General features: G+C 36.2%; 3 protein-coding genes across 11 annotated transcripts in view; 2 read left to right on the top strand and 1 right to left on the bottom strand.

The window, feature by feature from the left end:
* Positions 1-15,138, bottom strand: part of LOC127496649 (B-cell receptor CD22-like) — a 158,506-nt gene that overhangs the window by 80,621 nt on the left and 62,747 nt on the right. The gene's annotated exons all lie outside the window — the stretch shown is intronic.
* LOC127499227 (CMRF35-like molecule 5) overlaps positions 1-15,138 on the top strand; it is a 106,390-nt gene that overhangs the window by 6,892 nt on the left and 84,360 nt on the right. For 2 of the 7 annotated variants that reach the window (XR_007926194.1, XR_007926191.1), the window contains exons 1-7: positions 1,726-1,934; positions 2,099-2,434; positions 2,724-2,810; positions 3,223-3,300; positions 3,633-3,737; positions 3,823-3,857; positions 3,965-4,138. Coding sequence is in view for 4 of the 7 variants with exons in the window: in XM_051869601.1 (XP_051725561.1) it covers positions 1,895-1,934; positions 2,099-2,434; positions 2,724-2,810; positions 3,223-3,300; positions 3,633-3,737; positions 3,823-3,857; positions 3,965-4,312 (1,029 nt within the window). In the remaining 3 variants the exon portion in view is untranslated. Of the gene's footprint in view, positions 1-3; positions 1,535-1,725; positions 1,935-2,098; positions 2,435-2,723; positions 2,811-3,222; positions 3,301-3,632; positions 3,738-3,822; positions 3,858-3,964; positions 4,415-15,138 lie in introns of those variants that run through there. The other 5 variants (XM_051869770.1, XM_051869680.1, XM_051869601.1 and 2 more) reach the window with 4 other exon arrangements.
* LOC127500234 (CMRF35-like molecule 8) lies at positions 8,661-13,309 on the top strand. 2 transcript variants are annotated; one of them, XM_051871276.1, is made up of 5 exons: positions 8,661-8,804; positions 8,902-9,228; positions 11,145-11,291; positions 12,026-12,075; positions 12,267-13,309. In XM_051871276.1, the coding sequence occupies exons 1-5, from the start codon at positions 8,765-8,767 to the stop codon at positions 12,480-12,482; spliced, it is 780 nt and encodes a 259-aa protein (XP_051727236.1). In that variant the 5' UTR covers positions 8,661-8,764; the 3' UTR covers positions 12,483-13,309. The 2 variants fall into 2 exon arrangements, with proteins under 2 accessions (XP_051727236.1, XP_051727322.1); XM_051871362.1 differs by lacking the exon at positions 11,145-11,291.

The following is a 15,138-nucleotide window of genomic DNA, read 5'->3' on the forward strand; positions in this document are numbered from 1 at the left end:
CAGACTGACCGCATGTATGAAGATATTCCCAACAGTGATGTCGCCGTGGTAACATCTTCGTCCAATCAGACGCCTGCATCACACCTCGACAACCACCCAGAAGTCTCTGCTGTTTACGCCACGGTAACCAAACAGCAGCCCGATTCAAACCCCGGTCACACCCACTCGACCAATCAGGTGACAGATTCAGACTGTGATTATTATGCCAATATAAAGTCACCTGACCCAACACAGGACAGCGGGACAGAACTGATCTACGTGACAGCAACACATCCACAAAACATCACAACAAACAAGGGTCCGATATATTCAGTGATCAAGAAAAAGACTGTCCACAGACATTGTGAATGATGTTCCAAGTAAAAAATGAAATCTGGTAAAATTTCTTTACTGAATCAATATTTTTGACACACTTTTCTTCACTGTTATAACTATTTTATAAAGTGTATAATATTACTAACCAGAAAAGTTATTTACAACTAAAAGTAAAGTAAATAAAATGTATAAAATTACACATTGTAAAAATGTAAAGTTTTGCTACAAGCAGTGATTATGGGGCAAAACACAAAAGAGTCAAAATTAGCAGCTAAACAAGTGTGTCAGGGAGAATCAGAGCATGAACATGATGAAGTTTAAGTCTAAAATGCAATAGTGTTTCCAAGATATTGCATAAAACACTCTGCGGCTCCTCTGTATCTTCTCAGGCTCATATAGAACATTACGCTGATGACACAAATCAAATTTGTAATAATATCTTATTGGGTTCATAAAATACAGAATATAACTCCAAAATTCTAAATGGCTGGTATGAGATAATTATATATCATTCAGCTTGATATCAAACTATTGAAGGTCAAACTATTCTGAAGTTATAGGCAAAATATACATTTTCTATTATTATTTATCAACACTAGGTGGAGCTGTGCTGAAACTCCTCACGTACCCTCAGAGTATGATGGCTATTAAGTGTAAGTCTCTTCTTAATTGAGATGTTGTTCAATGTTGTTCATTAACTTTGACACAGAGAGCAGCAGATTGAAGAGAGAGGGCTATACCAAATCATAAAACATCTTTCTAATCAAATATATGTTATATAAAGCAGTAGTGCAGTTATAATTATCGCAATCACCAGCTGGAGTGAACTTGAGTGCCACCAGGGGGCACTCTATCACAGACTTTTGCCATTCCATTAAAGACTACATCCCCCATAATCCTCTGCCCTGTTTCATCACCACTGATTGTCTACAGCTGTTACTCATTAGCCTCATTAGCTCTGTCTGTTAAAACGTTGTTAACTCTGTCATTCTTTGCTAAGTCTTATATGTGTCTAACTGCATTTCTAAGTGCTTATGTATCCTGTTTCTCCTGTGTCCTGGTTCTTTTGATTCTCTGCCTGTTCCCATGGATTCGCCATTTTGCCTCAGCCCTTTACTCGGCTATTGTTTGGATTGTTTGTTTTTGTATGACCTTTTGCCTGGATGTAGATTATGATTGTGGATTACCCTTTTAATAAACACTGTGTTTGGGTCCTTAACCTTTGTGTCTCAGAGCAGTTCTTGACAATAATATTAAATAAGCAACAAGACTGGAATGCTGTGTAAAACACTCACATTTTACATACTGAATAAATGTCACAGATACTCTAACCCCCCTTATTATGAAGTGGATCATCCTTTCCTCAAAGAGTACAACACTGCTTATCTATTCAATAAAGTTTGGTAAGTTGGTAAACCATTACAGACGTCATGTAGAGCTGATGTGGTTAGAGAGACAAAAGGGGAAGGAAATGTTCATTTTAGTTACTGATGCTGCTCAGTACAGAAGAGAACGACAGTAGCGTTTGTCACACAGAATTTGGTGTTTTATTTTAGTGAAACTCTTGTCAAAGTTCATAATGTGGGACGTTCTGCTGCTCTTTTCCAGCATCTGTACAGGTGAGTTTGAGACTCTGAGCTCTTTTACACACAGTTTGACATGATCTCTTGATTATAATATGATCATCAAACTCATATTGATGATATTTGTAAGTTATTATTCTGGCCTGCTAATGTCTCTTACTCACACATAGCAGCTCTATATAATGATATTTGTGTTTCAGCTGTTGTTGTAGGAGCTGCAGATACAGTTACAGGACACAGAGGAGAGAGAGTTGAGATCAGATGCTCATATGAATCTGGATATGAATCAAATTCAAAGTATTTTTGTAAAGGGGACTTTTTATTGTCAAATAATATCATGGTTAAATCAGGATCTCCAGATAAAGACAAGAGATTCTCTCTGACTGACAACACGACAAACAGAGTTTTCACCATCACCATCACTGATCTGAGAACAGAGGATGAAGGACAATACTGGTGTGCTGTGAAGAGGACTCTTTTTTTTGATATCTTTTTAACTGATGTCTATTCGGAGATTTTGTTGCTGGTTAAACAGGGTAAGTGATTAATTTTGTGAATATCAGAAATTAACTGAATGGAAACAAGCTGAGAGTGAGTGACCATGTCATTAATCTTGTAAGTTGACTCATGTCATTGTGTTGAGTTGATTGTCTGCTTAGATTTCAGTGTGTTGAGTGTAAAATACAGCAATGATCCACTACAAGCTGTGCGTTACAGTGATTTTACTGTGGTTAAAGTGTTTTTCTGACATGAAACAGAGTGATTAAATAGAGATTAAATGAAATTTTGTATCCATTAAGTTCCATCTTTCCTGTGACCCTTCAGATAAAAACACCACTGAAGTTTCAACCATCAGCTCTTTTTCAAAAACACAGTCGTCATTCAGTACAACAGAACTGAATCCACAATCAGGTCAGTTCATCAGTCTGTCACACTATATGACTCTTATTTCTTGAATATTGTGCATGTAAATGTACTTTAATGTATTTATGTATGTTAGAGATGTTTCCTTTGAGATGAAATGTGTGTTAAAGGTATTAAAGACTGAAGGTTTAGTCCACAGAAATTTGCTCTAGTGGGATTTTCCCTGTTATTAAACATTTGCAAGTTGCTTTGGATAAGGAAGTGTCTTTAAAATGAACATTAAAATGCTTTCAGTAGACAGTAATCTATGTTGTGAATAAAAAATATATATATACAACATCTATTCATATTTACATGATGTGAATGGTTTGTGTGTGTGAATGTGGAGCTTCGTTTATGTGTTCATGATCTTACTGCATGAGCGGCTCGTTCACACGTCACTGGTGTTTTTCTCTGTCAGTGTCTCATCAAACTGAAAGTGAAACGACAAGAACAACAACAGGAAATACTACAGTTGAACTCCATCAGCCAACCACTAGTGAGTACACAAACTACACTACCCATGATGCAACTCTTTGATCACACAGAATAAGTTCATTTTGGATTTGAAGGCCCATATTCATGTGGTTAATTTGGTTTGACATCAACCGTAACAGAAGTGTTTCCTTCTGAGCTGAGGTTTACCATTGCAGTTTCACTTCAGTTACACACTATAATTACAATATATTACAATATTTTATAACACTATAATAAAAATGATTTACAGGTATATTGATTTTTTGATTGTTATTGTTTATTTAACAGTATAATCAGAATCAGTAGTGTGTTGTTTATGTAATATCATATCATGTAATATCATGTCCTGTTCAGACCTGTCTTCTGTTGCTGGCGGTCTGGGTTCGGTTCTGCTGGTTCTGACTCTGTGTTCTGGAACGTGCCTCATCCTGAAAAAGAGGAAAAGGAAATGTGGGACAGGTGACAGTTTGTTTGTGATTATTATTATTATTATTAATATTAAGTTCTGTTTTAGTGTTTGAATTGATTCTCTGTTTTCATTCAGCGTTATTTCAGCAAAATGTGCAGCACAATACAGAGGTGGGTGTTCAAATCTTTACCTGTAGAAGATACATGTTAAATTATTGTTTATTGATTAACAGAGAAAATTGTTTATATAAACTAGTAAATTATTGATTGTTTTTCAGACTGACTGCATGTATGAAGAGATTCCAAACAGTGACGTCGCCGCGGTAACATCTTCATCCAACCAGACGCCTGCATCACACCTCGACAACCACCCAGAAGTCTCTGCTGTTTACACCACAGTAACCAATCAGCAGCCTGATTCAAACCCCGGTCACACCCACTCGACCAATCAGGTGACAGATCCAGACTGTGATTATTATGCCAATATAAAGTCACCTGACCCAACACAGGACAGCGGGACAGAACTGATCTACGTGACAGCAACACATCCACAAAACATCTCAACACATTCACAAAACATCAAAACAAACGAGGGACCGATATATTCAGTAATAAAACATGAATAAAAAAGTAAAATCTACATTGCTTTAATTATTCAATTTTTCTGTACAAAACAATTTATAAAGTGTTTAATGTATAAATAAAGCCTGTTCTGCTCCTCTCCTATAGCCGCTGTGTGAAGTGATTCTGGTATGTCAGGGTTGCCAGATCTAAGTAACAAAACTAACCCAAATCTAAACATCAGAACTCAAAATATGACTCTCCTGTACCTAAAATAGATATTTTACAGTCACTGTTATGCATTACAAACAAATAGCTGTGTTCTGTCTGAGTGTTTGTAAACAGTAACAGTCCATCTATTCTGTGTCTTTTGTTCAATAATACGTCATAGATCATAACTGAGTCGTCATTGTTACCAAACAGATAAGATATAATGCTAGAGTTTGCCTTTAATATTTCTGTAATACTGGCACATGAGTATAGCCAAACAGCATAGATCATTCATTCACAAAATCAAACACAAAGTAATGTGCATGCGCACGTGTCGCCCCACTCAACACGCTCAAATAAGCTCCTTTGATTGGCCAAAATCCTCTGGTCTCTGAACAGTGCCCGTCCCTGCCTCTACAGGTGCAAAATCACTTTTTCACTCCTCATTTCACACAGATATGTGGTACAAAATTGAGAGAGCAGGAAATTCTTAGTGAAAAAACTGTGTTTGAGACTCGTAGTGGAGGTGTTTTATGGATTTATGATTTAGCAAGAAAAATATCCAAGAAAAGCAATGCATTTGTGTGACAATATTCTACAAGTGTCCAACTCTTGTTGCATGAATTCACATATTAATTTGCAGATGTGGAGAATTTGTCCATAAATTCACGCATTCAGGTTTTGATATGGGTGTGTGAAGTAAAAACCTTGGTGTTAAATTAACACCGCTGAGTGTTTATATGGGAACCACCAGCAGGCTGTTAAAGTAACACTGAAGCAGAGTTAATTAGATACTTAAGTGATTGAGTGATGAATGAGCATTATTGAAGACACCTGATGATAACAAGCATGAAGTAGCAATAATCCTTTGTTGTCCTTTTGGGCAAAGAATTGATTCAGGTCTTCATTCAGGTTTCAGTTGTTTACTGAAAGTTCTTGCACAATCAAAAACAAACAATAAAATTAACTTTAGTCAAAAACTGCACTGCAAGAACTTTCTTTCTTTCTTTCTTAAAGGAAATGTGCCAATATTGAAGGGAGCATCATTTCTTAAAGGTGCTTATGGTAATCCAATAGTAAAACAGAGCAAACCATTACAGAATAAACAGGGGGGTGAACAACGAATGGACATTACGGAGCCCCTAAAGGGACGTGGTGGTGGAAAAAAAATTGGGAAGGGAGGAAATTTGATGTGCTGGTGGAAAAAAAAAATGGGATGGGAGGAATTTTTATTTTTTCAAATCTTTTGCGTTCCCCCGAGAAACTTTGCGTTCCCTTGCAAAACTTTTGCGTTCCCTCGCAAAGATATTAGGCTTGTTTGAGATGCGCCTAGCCTCGCCTGAAATGTAGGTGAGAGTAGGCGGCTGCAGTGAGGGGAGGAGTGAAAAAAGTGCAGGCAAGACGGACAGTTCTCCGTTCTCGTAGTGGATCAGACACCTACGAGACATAACAACAATACACCCAAAGTACTTGTTATTTATTTTCATTTTAAGGATGCGTGTATCAATCATTTTTATTTTAATTACAGACATGTTTTTATATATTTTTATAAATATGATAACAATCACATAACCCATAGAGAGATCGCACTGTGAGAGAGTTTAGTAATATTCACACATAATTTATACACATAAAATCATGATATTAGAGTTTTAAAATCAAACATTTTAAAAAGAGATCAATACATCACGGCTGTTTAAACCAATGAGCATTAAGCTGTGTCGTCAGCAAGTCGTTTCCCATCGTGCTTTTGGTCAGCGCAGTCGGTGGAGAGCAACTGCGCTCGACTGCAGAATCCGATGAGGCCGATCGCCGTCGCGAAACTTTTTTGACACACGGCATGACATCAGAGCAAGGCGGCCCACCCTCGGACACATTTCTAACCGGCATGCATCTCGCGGTGATCACCGGTGATCGGTTCTGCGCAGAATTTGCTTATCTCAAACGAGCCTAATATCGTTCCCTTGTTGTGAGCTCGGACAAACACTTCCTCTTTAATGTCCAGCTGGCTGGAAGTAATGTTTCAATCAGCTCCATACGTTAATAATGCACACAAATAATGCGCAGCTCTTAGAGTTTGAACTTGCTGGACTCAAATATAAAGTTTTATGATTATTCATTATTAAATAAAATAACTTCACTGTTATTAGTAAAAATATTAAATAAATTGTAATGCCATCAAATTCAGTAAGCCATTATAATGCAAAAGCTGTTGTATGTAAGCTGTGTACCAACATCATTTGTGTAAAGAAATCCTTTATGTGCTACTAGCCAAACTAAGTGTTGTAGTACCTATAACCAGCAGGAGAGCAGTGATGTATGAACTAAATTTGGTAATAGTACAATGTGTTACAGTGATTTCATAATATAAAATTAGCAAAAGGGTTTTGGGTTTTGCACTTTTCAGACGGTCCCTTCAGACTCGTCTCTCCGCCGCCTGCTCATAGAGACCAATTTATATATTATAAAGCACATTTGAAGAAAATTGGGTTGTTGTAGCTCGTTGTCTAGGTTACTATGATTGGAAATAGCTGCATTTGTGTTTTAACAACGTTTAGCTCACGAGTTAATGATCCGGGAATCTCGAATCTGTGAATATATTGCCAACTTTACTGAACTGCTTGACATAAGCACTGATTGCATTTTTTTTATACTTGAGTCCAACAAGTTCAAACTCTATGAGTCGCGCATTGTTTGTGTGCATTATTAACGTATGGAGCTGACTGAAACACTACTGCCAGCCAGCGGGACATTAAAGAGGAAGTGTTTGTCTGAGCTCACAGCAAGGGAACGATAATATCTTTGCGAGGGAGCGCAAAAGATTTGAAAAAGAATTTTTCCTCCCATCCCATTTTTTCCCCCACCACCACATCCCTTTAGGGGCTCCGTAGGACATAAATAACATCATAACATAGCCTTAGATTAAATCAACTGAAGAAAAAAGACATTAAATCTCTGAAGATCTCAGCAGAGGAGGATTAAACAACTTCACAAACAGCATTACCAGCTTCACTTATTACTAACCAGTTAAGAATTATTGAGAATTAACAGAGGTTTAGATGTTGATGTTTTATTGAAAATAATAGTTTGGTTGGATCACCGTTATGGTGATCAGAGTTTGCTTTAAATAGCTTAAAACTGAAAAGTTCTAGCATGTATTGATATCTGTTTGTATCTAAAGTGACTAGAAAGTGACTAAAGTGACTAAAACCCACAGGTTCACTATTAGTAGAGAGACGCTGCACAGACATACAGGATTAATTTACACACACAATCACTCTCTCACTAATGCATTCAAATAAACTTTATCTGATTTAGAACGAGCATAAATCTGTAAGAAATATAACAACCCAGAGGCAAAAGAACTGATAAAAATAAGCTGTTATGTAGGAGCAATATCCTTGTGTCCAGCATTCTGACATTTGCTGCAGCTGAGCACAAGGTTCAGGCTTCTCAAGACAATATCAGAGTTTGTTCACAAACTTTAGCCTCTAGTTTAAAATTGTGGCATGTTGCAAAGCATTCCCATCTCTCCTGTTTTTATTAATGGTGTCATTAGCAATTAGTGAACATCTACTCAACATTAATCGCAGAAAAGTCTACTTCAAAAAATCAGGTCATTCAACCCCTAATACACATGTGTGTCAAAACGACCTTCATGACATAGTGCCCACTATGGGTGATGTCAAATACGACACAGCTTTGACACTCCATCTAGATGACCCAATTTGACTGAAATCAGCTGCGAAGAGACTGTGAACTCACAAAAACACTCTCATAAACTTTCACTGTCAATGTATGGCCTTGTTCACTTGAATTGCACTCTCAAACTCTTTGTTTACTTGACAAGTGACTTCATTCTCAGGTGAATGTTCAGTTTTGAGCAAATTTCAAACTTGCCATCCTTAGATTCGTGACAATACTTGACCGGTCCAGTGCTGTGATGTTTTATACTTCATATAAAGAATAGCAGTTTGCTCATTAAAAAAAAGATTTAAAGATTACATGGAATAGCTTATTTGTACTTTTAAAAATAATTTGTCCACCACAGGACAGTTTAAAATGAAGTAGTGAAAGTAAGAACGGGATTAAAACACAAAAGAAAAGCATGTTCAGTTTGTCAGATTAAATGTGCTCTTTTAAGATGTCCTGTAGAGCTGATGTGGTCAGAGATACAAAAAAGGAAGGAAATGTTAATATCAGCTGCTGACGCTAAGTTGTTCACATACTAAGGAAGGGGAAAACCATAGCGTTGGTCACACAGAATTTGGTCTTTCATTTAAGTGAAACGCTTGTCAAAGTTCATCATGTGGGACATTCTGCTGCTGTTTTCCAGCATCTGTACAGGTGAGTTTGAGACTCTGAGCTCTTTTACACACAGTTTGACATGTTCTCTTGTTTTTACTCTGTTATCACATGATCTATATAATCATTTCTGTTTCAGCTGTTGTTGTAGGAGATGCAGATACAGTTACAGGATACAGTGGAGAGAGAGTTGAGATCAGATGCTCATATGAATCTGGATATGAATCAAATTCAAAGTATTTTTGTAAAGGCAAGTGTAGCTTTGGAAATAAAGACATCATGGTTAAATCAGGATCTGCAGCTAAAGACGAGAGATTCTCTCTGACTGACGACACGACGAACAGAGTTTTCACCGTCACCATCACTGATCTGAGAACAGAGGATGAAGGCAAATACTGGTGTGCTGTGAAGAGGACTTTGTCTTTTACTGATGTATATTCAGAGATAATGTTGCAGGTTAAACAGGGTAAGTGATTATATTTATTAGAAGTGGAGCTTCAGTAGAAAGTAACTACAAGGGAACAGACCAATTGGTCATTAAATAAAATAAGGTCACAATATTATTTCAAAGCAGCTTCACAGTAATAAACAGGGAAAAAACAGTTTCATTGTTGCAAAGTTAATCAATTATAAAATTACTTCATTTTCAGCTATAAAGCAGCTCTACACAAGGCAGCAGAACAAATGATTATATAACAATAATAATTATAACAAATTTATATGTATTTTTGATTGAATTCAGTGTCAGTGTATTAGAATCATTGACTTTAAGTTGATCTTTTCTGTCATCATGGGCGGTCAGTTTTATTTTTAATATATATAAATAAATAGTTTTTACAGGCCGACAGTGCATAGGACGGGTTTTTATTGCTAGCACGATTTCACTATGGTTATAATAATTTAATAATAATAAATGTTAAGAAATGGCCAGCCCAGTCGGCACCGGCCGGCCCGGTCCCGTGATGGGCCGACCGCCCCGCCCACTTTAGTTACTGTTGCTATGTATGTCCAACAAGCCATGGTGCTCTCACGCCACACACGATGCTCTGTCAAAGTGAAAAATACATTGGAGCAAAGAGGACACTGACAATGCGTCAACAGACAAGAAAAATTTAAACAATAAATAAATTTTGTGGCTCTTTAATGTGTCTTGACAGATTGCTGTAGCGCCTCAGTTCAAGCAACCTGTGACACTACACATTTTTCAAATTCAATTAATCTAGCTTTGTCGGACATAAATGTGGATACGGCGTTATGATTGTTAGATCGCCTGTCAATCAAACTCAGTCAAAATCAAGCACATCATCAGAGAGAGAGAGAGCGCAACACGAGCAAATTGTCAGTAAAAGTTAGAAAAAAAGGAAAGGCGGTGGAGAAAAGGTTCGAGAAAGCAAAAAAGTAGGCCTATCGTAAGTCCGACGCTGCCAAATGCCTAAAATTAACCGAACTCTTGTCAAAGGGTTTAAATTCGGCTGCTGCAGTGGAGGACAGTGCCGTAGAGGTAAGAAAAAACAGAAAATACAGCTAGCTCAAGTCATTTTCATGCAATTCACGCTACTGCTCCAGTGTTTTTTTATTTTTTGTTTTTTTATTAAACAGTTGTAAGCGTACAACCCCCATATATTTAAAAATGTCATTGCTTCGAGATAATTGGTTACAAGTGTTAGCTAGCCTGTTACTGAATTACATGACTGAAACATCAGCAGATAAGGTGGGATTTAGGGTAAACAGACTGCTGTATGCTACTTGCAATATAATCAAAAACACGTCAAAAACGTATAGCAACCCAGGTGAAAAAAAGTACACTTCCATAATGTAGTTAAAGTGCTCTCTTTTCGCGCACTAATTTTGTACTTAAAAGATTGTTCTTAATTTTGTACTTCCATAGAATTTTTTAATAAAAATCTTTAGTACTTATTAAGATAATCTTAAGAATATCTAAGTGTACTCAACTGTGCTATTTTGAGACACCATGAATTAGAACTAAAATGAGCTTTTAACATACTATCTCTGTATTTTTAGTATACCTATGGGTTCAAGTGTACTACAAGTGGTAACTGGTGTCTCAAAATAGCACAATTGTGTACACTAAGATGTTCTTAACATTATCTTAATAAGTACTAAAGAAGATTTTTTTAGTATATTAAAGTACAAAATTAGTGTGTGAAAATAGAGCACTTTAAGTACATTATAGAAGTGTACTTTTTTCACCTGGGAATGCACGTGTCCGTGGATGTGGTAATGTGGGCTGGTGTGGCTACAGTGCCAGGGCTGAATTTTTGTCCCAGTCAGCCCCTGCCTGTCATCCATCAGATAATATATATAACAGACCATCTATATATTTATATTTATAGTTTAAAGGACATTAAATGTGTGTTACAGGTCACGTCTCATATTCAGGGTCTGTCATATACGTCAGTGCTGGATTAGTCATCATGGTGATCATCCTCCTCATGGCACTGATGGTGTGGTGTAGGAAGAGAAGCAAGAAATCACCACGAGTTACACAATCAGGACTTTCACAGCAAGGTCAGAATTAGATACATGAAACACACACACACACACACACACACACACACACACACACACACACACACACACACACACACACATACACACATTTACTTAGAGAATCTAAATGGGCATATGACATACCCAGATAGCAAGCAACCATCGAAACAATGTTAAATCAATGTTACTGTGTCAATGTTAACCGCATTGCACACCCAATTAACTTTTGCACCTGCAATTAATGTTGAAAAAATGTTCATTCAAAAATCAATGATAGTGGCATTGAATCAATGTTACAATGTGATGCTTGAACTCTCAGAAAATGAAACACAATAACTACAACTGACTTAAAATCACACAGCCTGAAATCAACTACAAATAAAAGAAGACATTAAATCTCTCAAGATCTCAGAAGTTCTTTTTGAGAATTAACAGAGGTTTAGATGAAAATATTGTTTTATTCATATATTTGTTATAAATATATGTTTTATTTTAGTTGGCCAGTTTGACTCTTTGCTTTTTATGTCAGTTTGTGGTTTTTGCAACAGTGTTTACCTTTTACCTTTTCACGTTTAATTTTAATATCGTTTTTACACATTGGGACATCATGGATGTCTCAAACAGGAGGTTTTGTTATCTTTCTTCTGGGACCAAAATCTCCAAAATATGATTAAGTATGTGCACACAAGTTTACTTAATGTCACTTTCTAGCATATGTTGTTTGAATATTAATTCTTCTTATGTTTTGACAGTCTCCATCACACATTTGCCTTTGAATACAACAGCAGAAATCACTTCAGAGGTGAGTGATGATGATGATGGTCTTATGATTATGAGCTGCTGAAAGCACATACCTTTTGCTCATTGGTTTGGAGCTGCCGACTCTGGATGTCTTTCTTCTGCTCACCAGCATCCAAAACTCAACATATATCTGCTAGTGATAACAAATACTGTTGAGATGTTTAAATGAAGATAACATGAGTTGTTTTGCAGGACAGTGACTGGAATGACCATAATTATCAGGAAATCAGTGAGCTGCAGTGCAAGAACAAACACACCACCACCATCTACACTACAGTAGAAAGTCCAGATTATCCAATGATCTACTCCACTGCAGACAAACCAGATGATCTGATTATCTACTATACTTTAGATAAACCAGCTGATCAGATTATCGACTCCACTGCAGATAAACCAGATGATCAATGATCTATCAACATAAACCAGATGATTTGACAATCTACACAATCGCACCATTGCAACATTTTTACTTTGTGTCTCTCATTATCTTCATGGAGTGGAATCTAAACCCACAATGCCATGTGACGGGACCAAAAAAAAAAAAAAAAAAAAAATTCCCAAATTTTGGATAAATCAGGCTTTAAATGAGAAATCATAATGTCCTCATATGCTTGATTTGTGGAATAGATATAGACAGTCAATCCATATCTACGTTCTTTAGCTTTTCACTATAGTAAATTTAATACATTCATTCTTTTACTATTATATTGTTTGTTACACAATGAGCAGTAGCAAAAGTTGTATGTTATATTATGCACATTACATGTGTTATTTGTTTATTTATGTGAAATACAGACAATGTTGCATTTTATCATATGGGTTTACAGGGATATAGCTTAAATTATATAATATAAATTATAATTAAACAGTATGTTTATGGCAGCTGGTTTACACTGGAGTGACACACAATGAAGTGTTGTGACTTAAATGACAGAGAGACATAAACAACACAAAAGAGCTTCACAGCTTGATAAAGGGCTCATCTGTGTAAAACAAGATCTGGATTCAAGTCATAATAAAGATGAACTTTCAGTTTATGGACAATTATGACTTTATGACTTCATATATATTATTAATGAATATTAATATTGTGATTTTTAAGGGAAAATTCCGTTCGACAGTTTCACTTCTGCTTTAGTGGTTTTTGGCTTTTTTATGATACATTGCTGGTGTGTTTCATTATATTTATGTATTTTCTCTGTGTCTTCCTATTGAATAAATGAAATATATGTAAATTTAACTCTATTCCTTGACTTAAACATGAAGTGAATGATCATGCATGCTGTAAAGTGTGAGTGTGTTTCTGTAGTTTCTGCAGAACTGAATTAATCCATGAATAGAGGATGTGGAAATTGAGGCTTTGCTTTGAATACGGGAGACGGGGAGTAAAGTGAAACTGTGAGAAGTGTGTTCAGTTACTACTGTAACTAATGACAAATGACGCATGAAGCACACAGTATGAGAAATAAGCTTGTCTTCATCAACAAAACTCTTTATATGTCAACAGTTCTGATTTCTTCTGTAAATTTTGCTCTTTTTTGTTGATGTTTCAAGTCTGAACCTGTGACACGGAGCGGCAGAAGACAAAAGATGTGGAAGTTTGCATCTCATCATAATTATGACAAAAACACAACCAGAATCCACCTGAAACAAACCGAGAGCTTCAGCAAAACTGAATCTACTGATAACAGCAGATCATTTAATAAGAGAGAAGAATGAAGATCATCTTGACTTTCACTCTGATGATGATTCCTGGTAAGAATCTGAGGAAAGCAGTTCAGATGTTGGTCTCTTTTAAGCATCATAAGGAAATTATTAATACATTTTATTTTGATCTGTTTTTGGTGTCGTGAGCTCCATCAGCGTGACAGGATTTCCAGGTAATTTGGCACACAAATTACATTTTCTGAGGCTATTGGCTGATATTTGCTCTTGCTTGCTTAATTTGTCATTTTGCATAAAGTAAATGAATCTTGAATTAAGAATGTCAATTCTCTCTTTTTATTTATAAAGCCCTTTATACAGTAGAGATCATTTCAAAACAGCTTCACAGTAATAAACAGAAAAATAACAGAATCAATGATGCAAACTTCATCGAATATGAGACAAATTCAAATTCTGTAAAATAGCTCTAAAAAGACAATAGTGTCATTATTCAGCTAGAGTCAGTGTTGATTCAGTTCAATAATAAAGTTCATTCATTAGTTCAATACAGCTATAAGCAGTTTTACTGAAAACATTAGTGTTGTTATTCAGCTTGAGCTAAAATGTGTAGATATTTGACAAAAAAAAAAAAAAAAAAAAAGATACTGAGGAAGAACAACTATTATTTTAATCAATTTAGTGCACAAGCCATGTTAAAGTGCAAATGTTGGCATTAAGACTTTATTAGTCAACAGGAAGTTCAGAACAACTGCAGATACAATAAGAGCTCAAATGTGTTTCAGATGTTTTGATCTCCTGTTTCTGATCATCATTGAACTTGTGTCATGCACAGTGATCCACTCTTTCCACAAACCCAACTGATCCCTCTAAAACTTTAGTGCTACTCCACAATTACCCACAACCCCGTTTTGATTATCCTAAAAATGTCCTGAGCAGTTAAACTGCCCAACCTTCTTCAGAAAAATCCTTCAGGTCCTGCAGATTCTTAAATTTTTTTCAGTGTCTTTTGCGTATTTGAACCCTTTCCAGCAGTGACTGTATGATTTTAAGATCCATCTTTTCACACTGAGGACAACTGAGGGACTATTACAAAAGGTTCAAACATTCAGAAGGAAACACATTGCATTAAAATCCACTACAGTAACTAATGTTCTTGTTCTTACAAACTCAGCAGCTCATGTCTGTCCAGATAAACTATTTATGATTTGTTGATTTATGTAATATGACTCAGTTTCATACACGGCTCTTGAACGTCGGTTATTTAGCATAAGGCTTTTCTGAAGTGTAATTCCAGGAGCTGATCTGGACAGACTGTGTTTGTTTGCTTGTATTCATCACAAGCAAACAAACACAGTCTGTCCAGATCAGCTCTGTTGCTGTCCGTGGTGCTGAACATCAT

The sequence above is a fragment of the Ctenopharyngodon idella genome, chromosome 1 (assembly GCF_019924925.1).
Source record: "Ctenopharyngodon idella isolate HZGC_01 chromosome 1, HZGC01, whole genome shotgun sequence".
Lineage (NCBI taxonomy): Eukaryota > Metazoa > Chordata > Actinopteri > Cypriniformes > Xenocyprididae > Ctenopharyngodon > Ctenopharyngodon idella.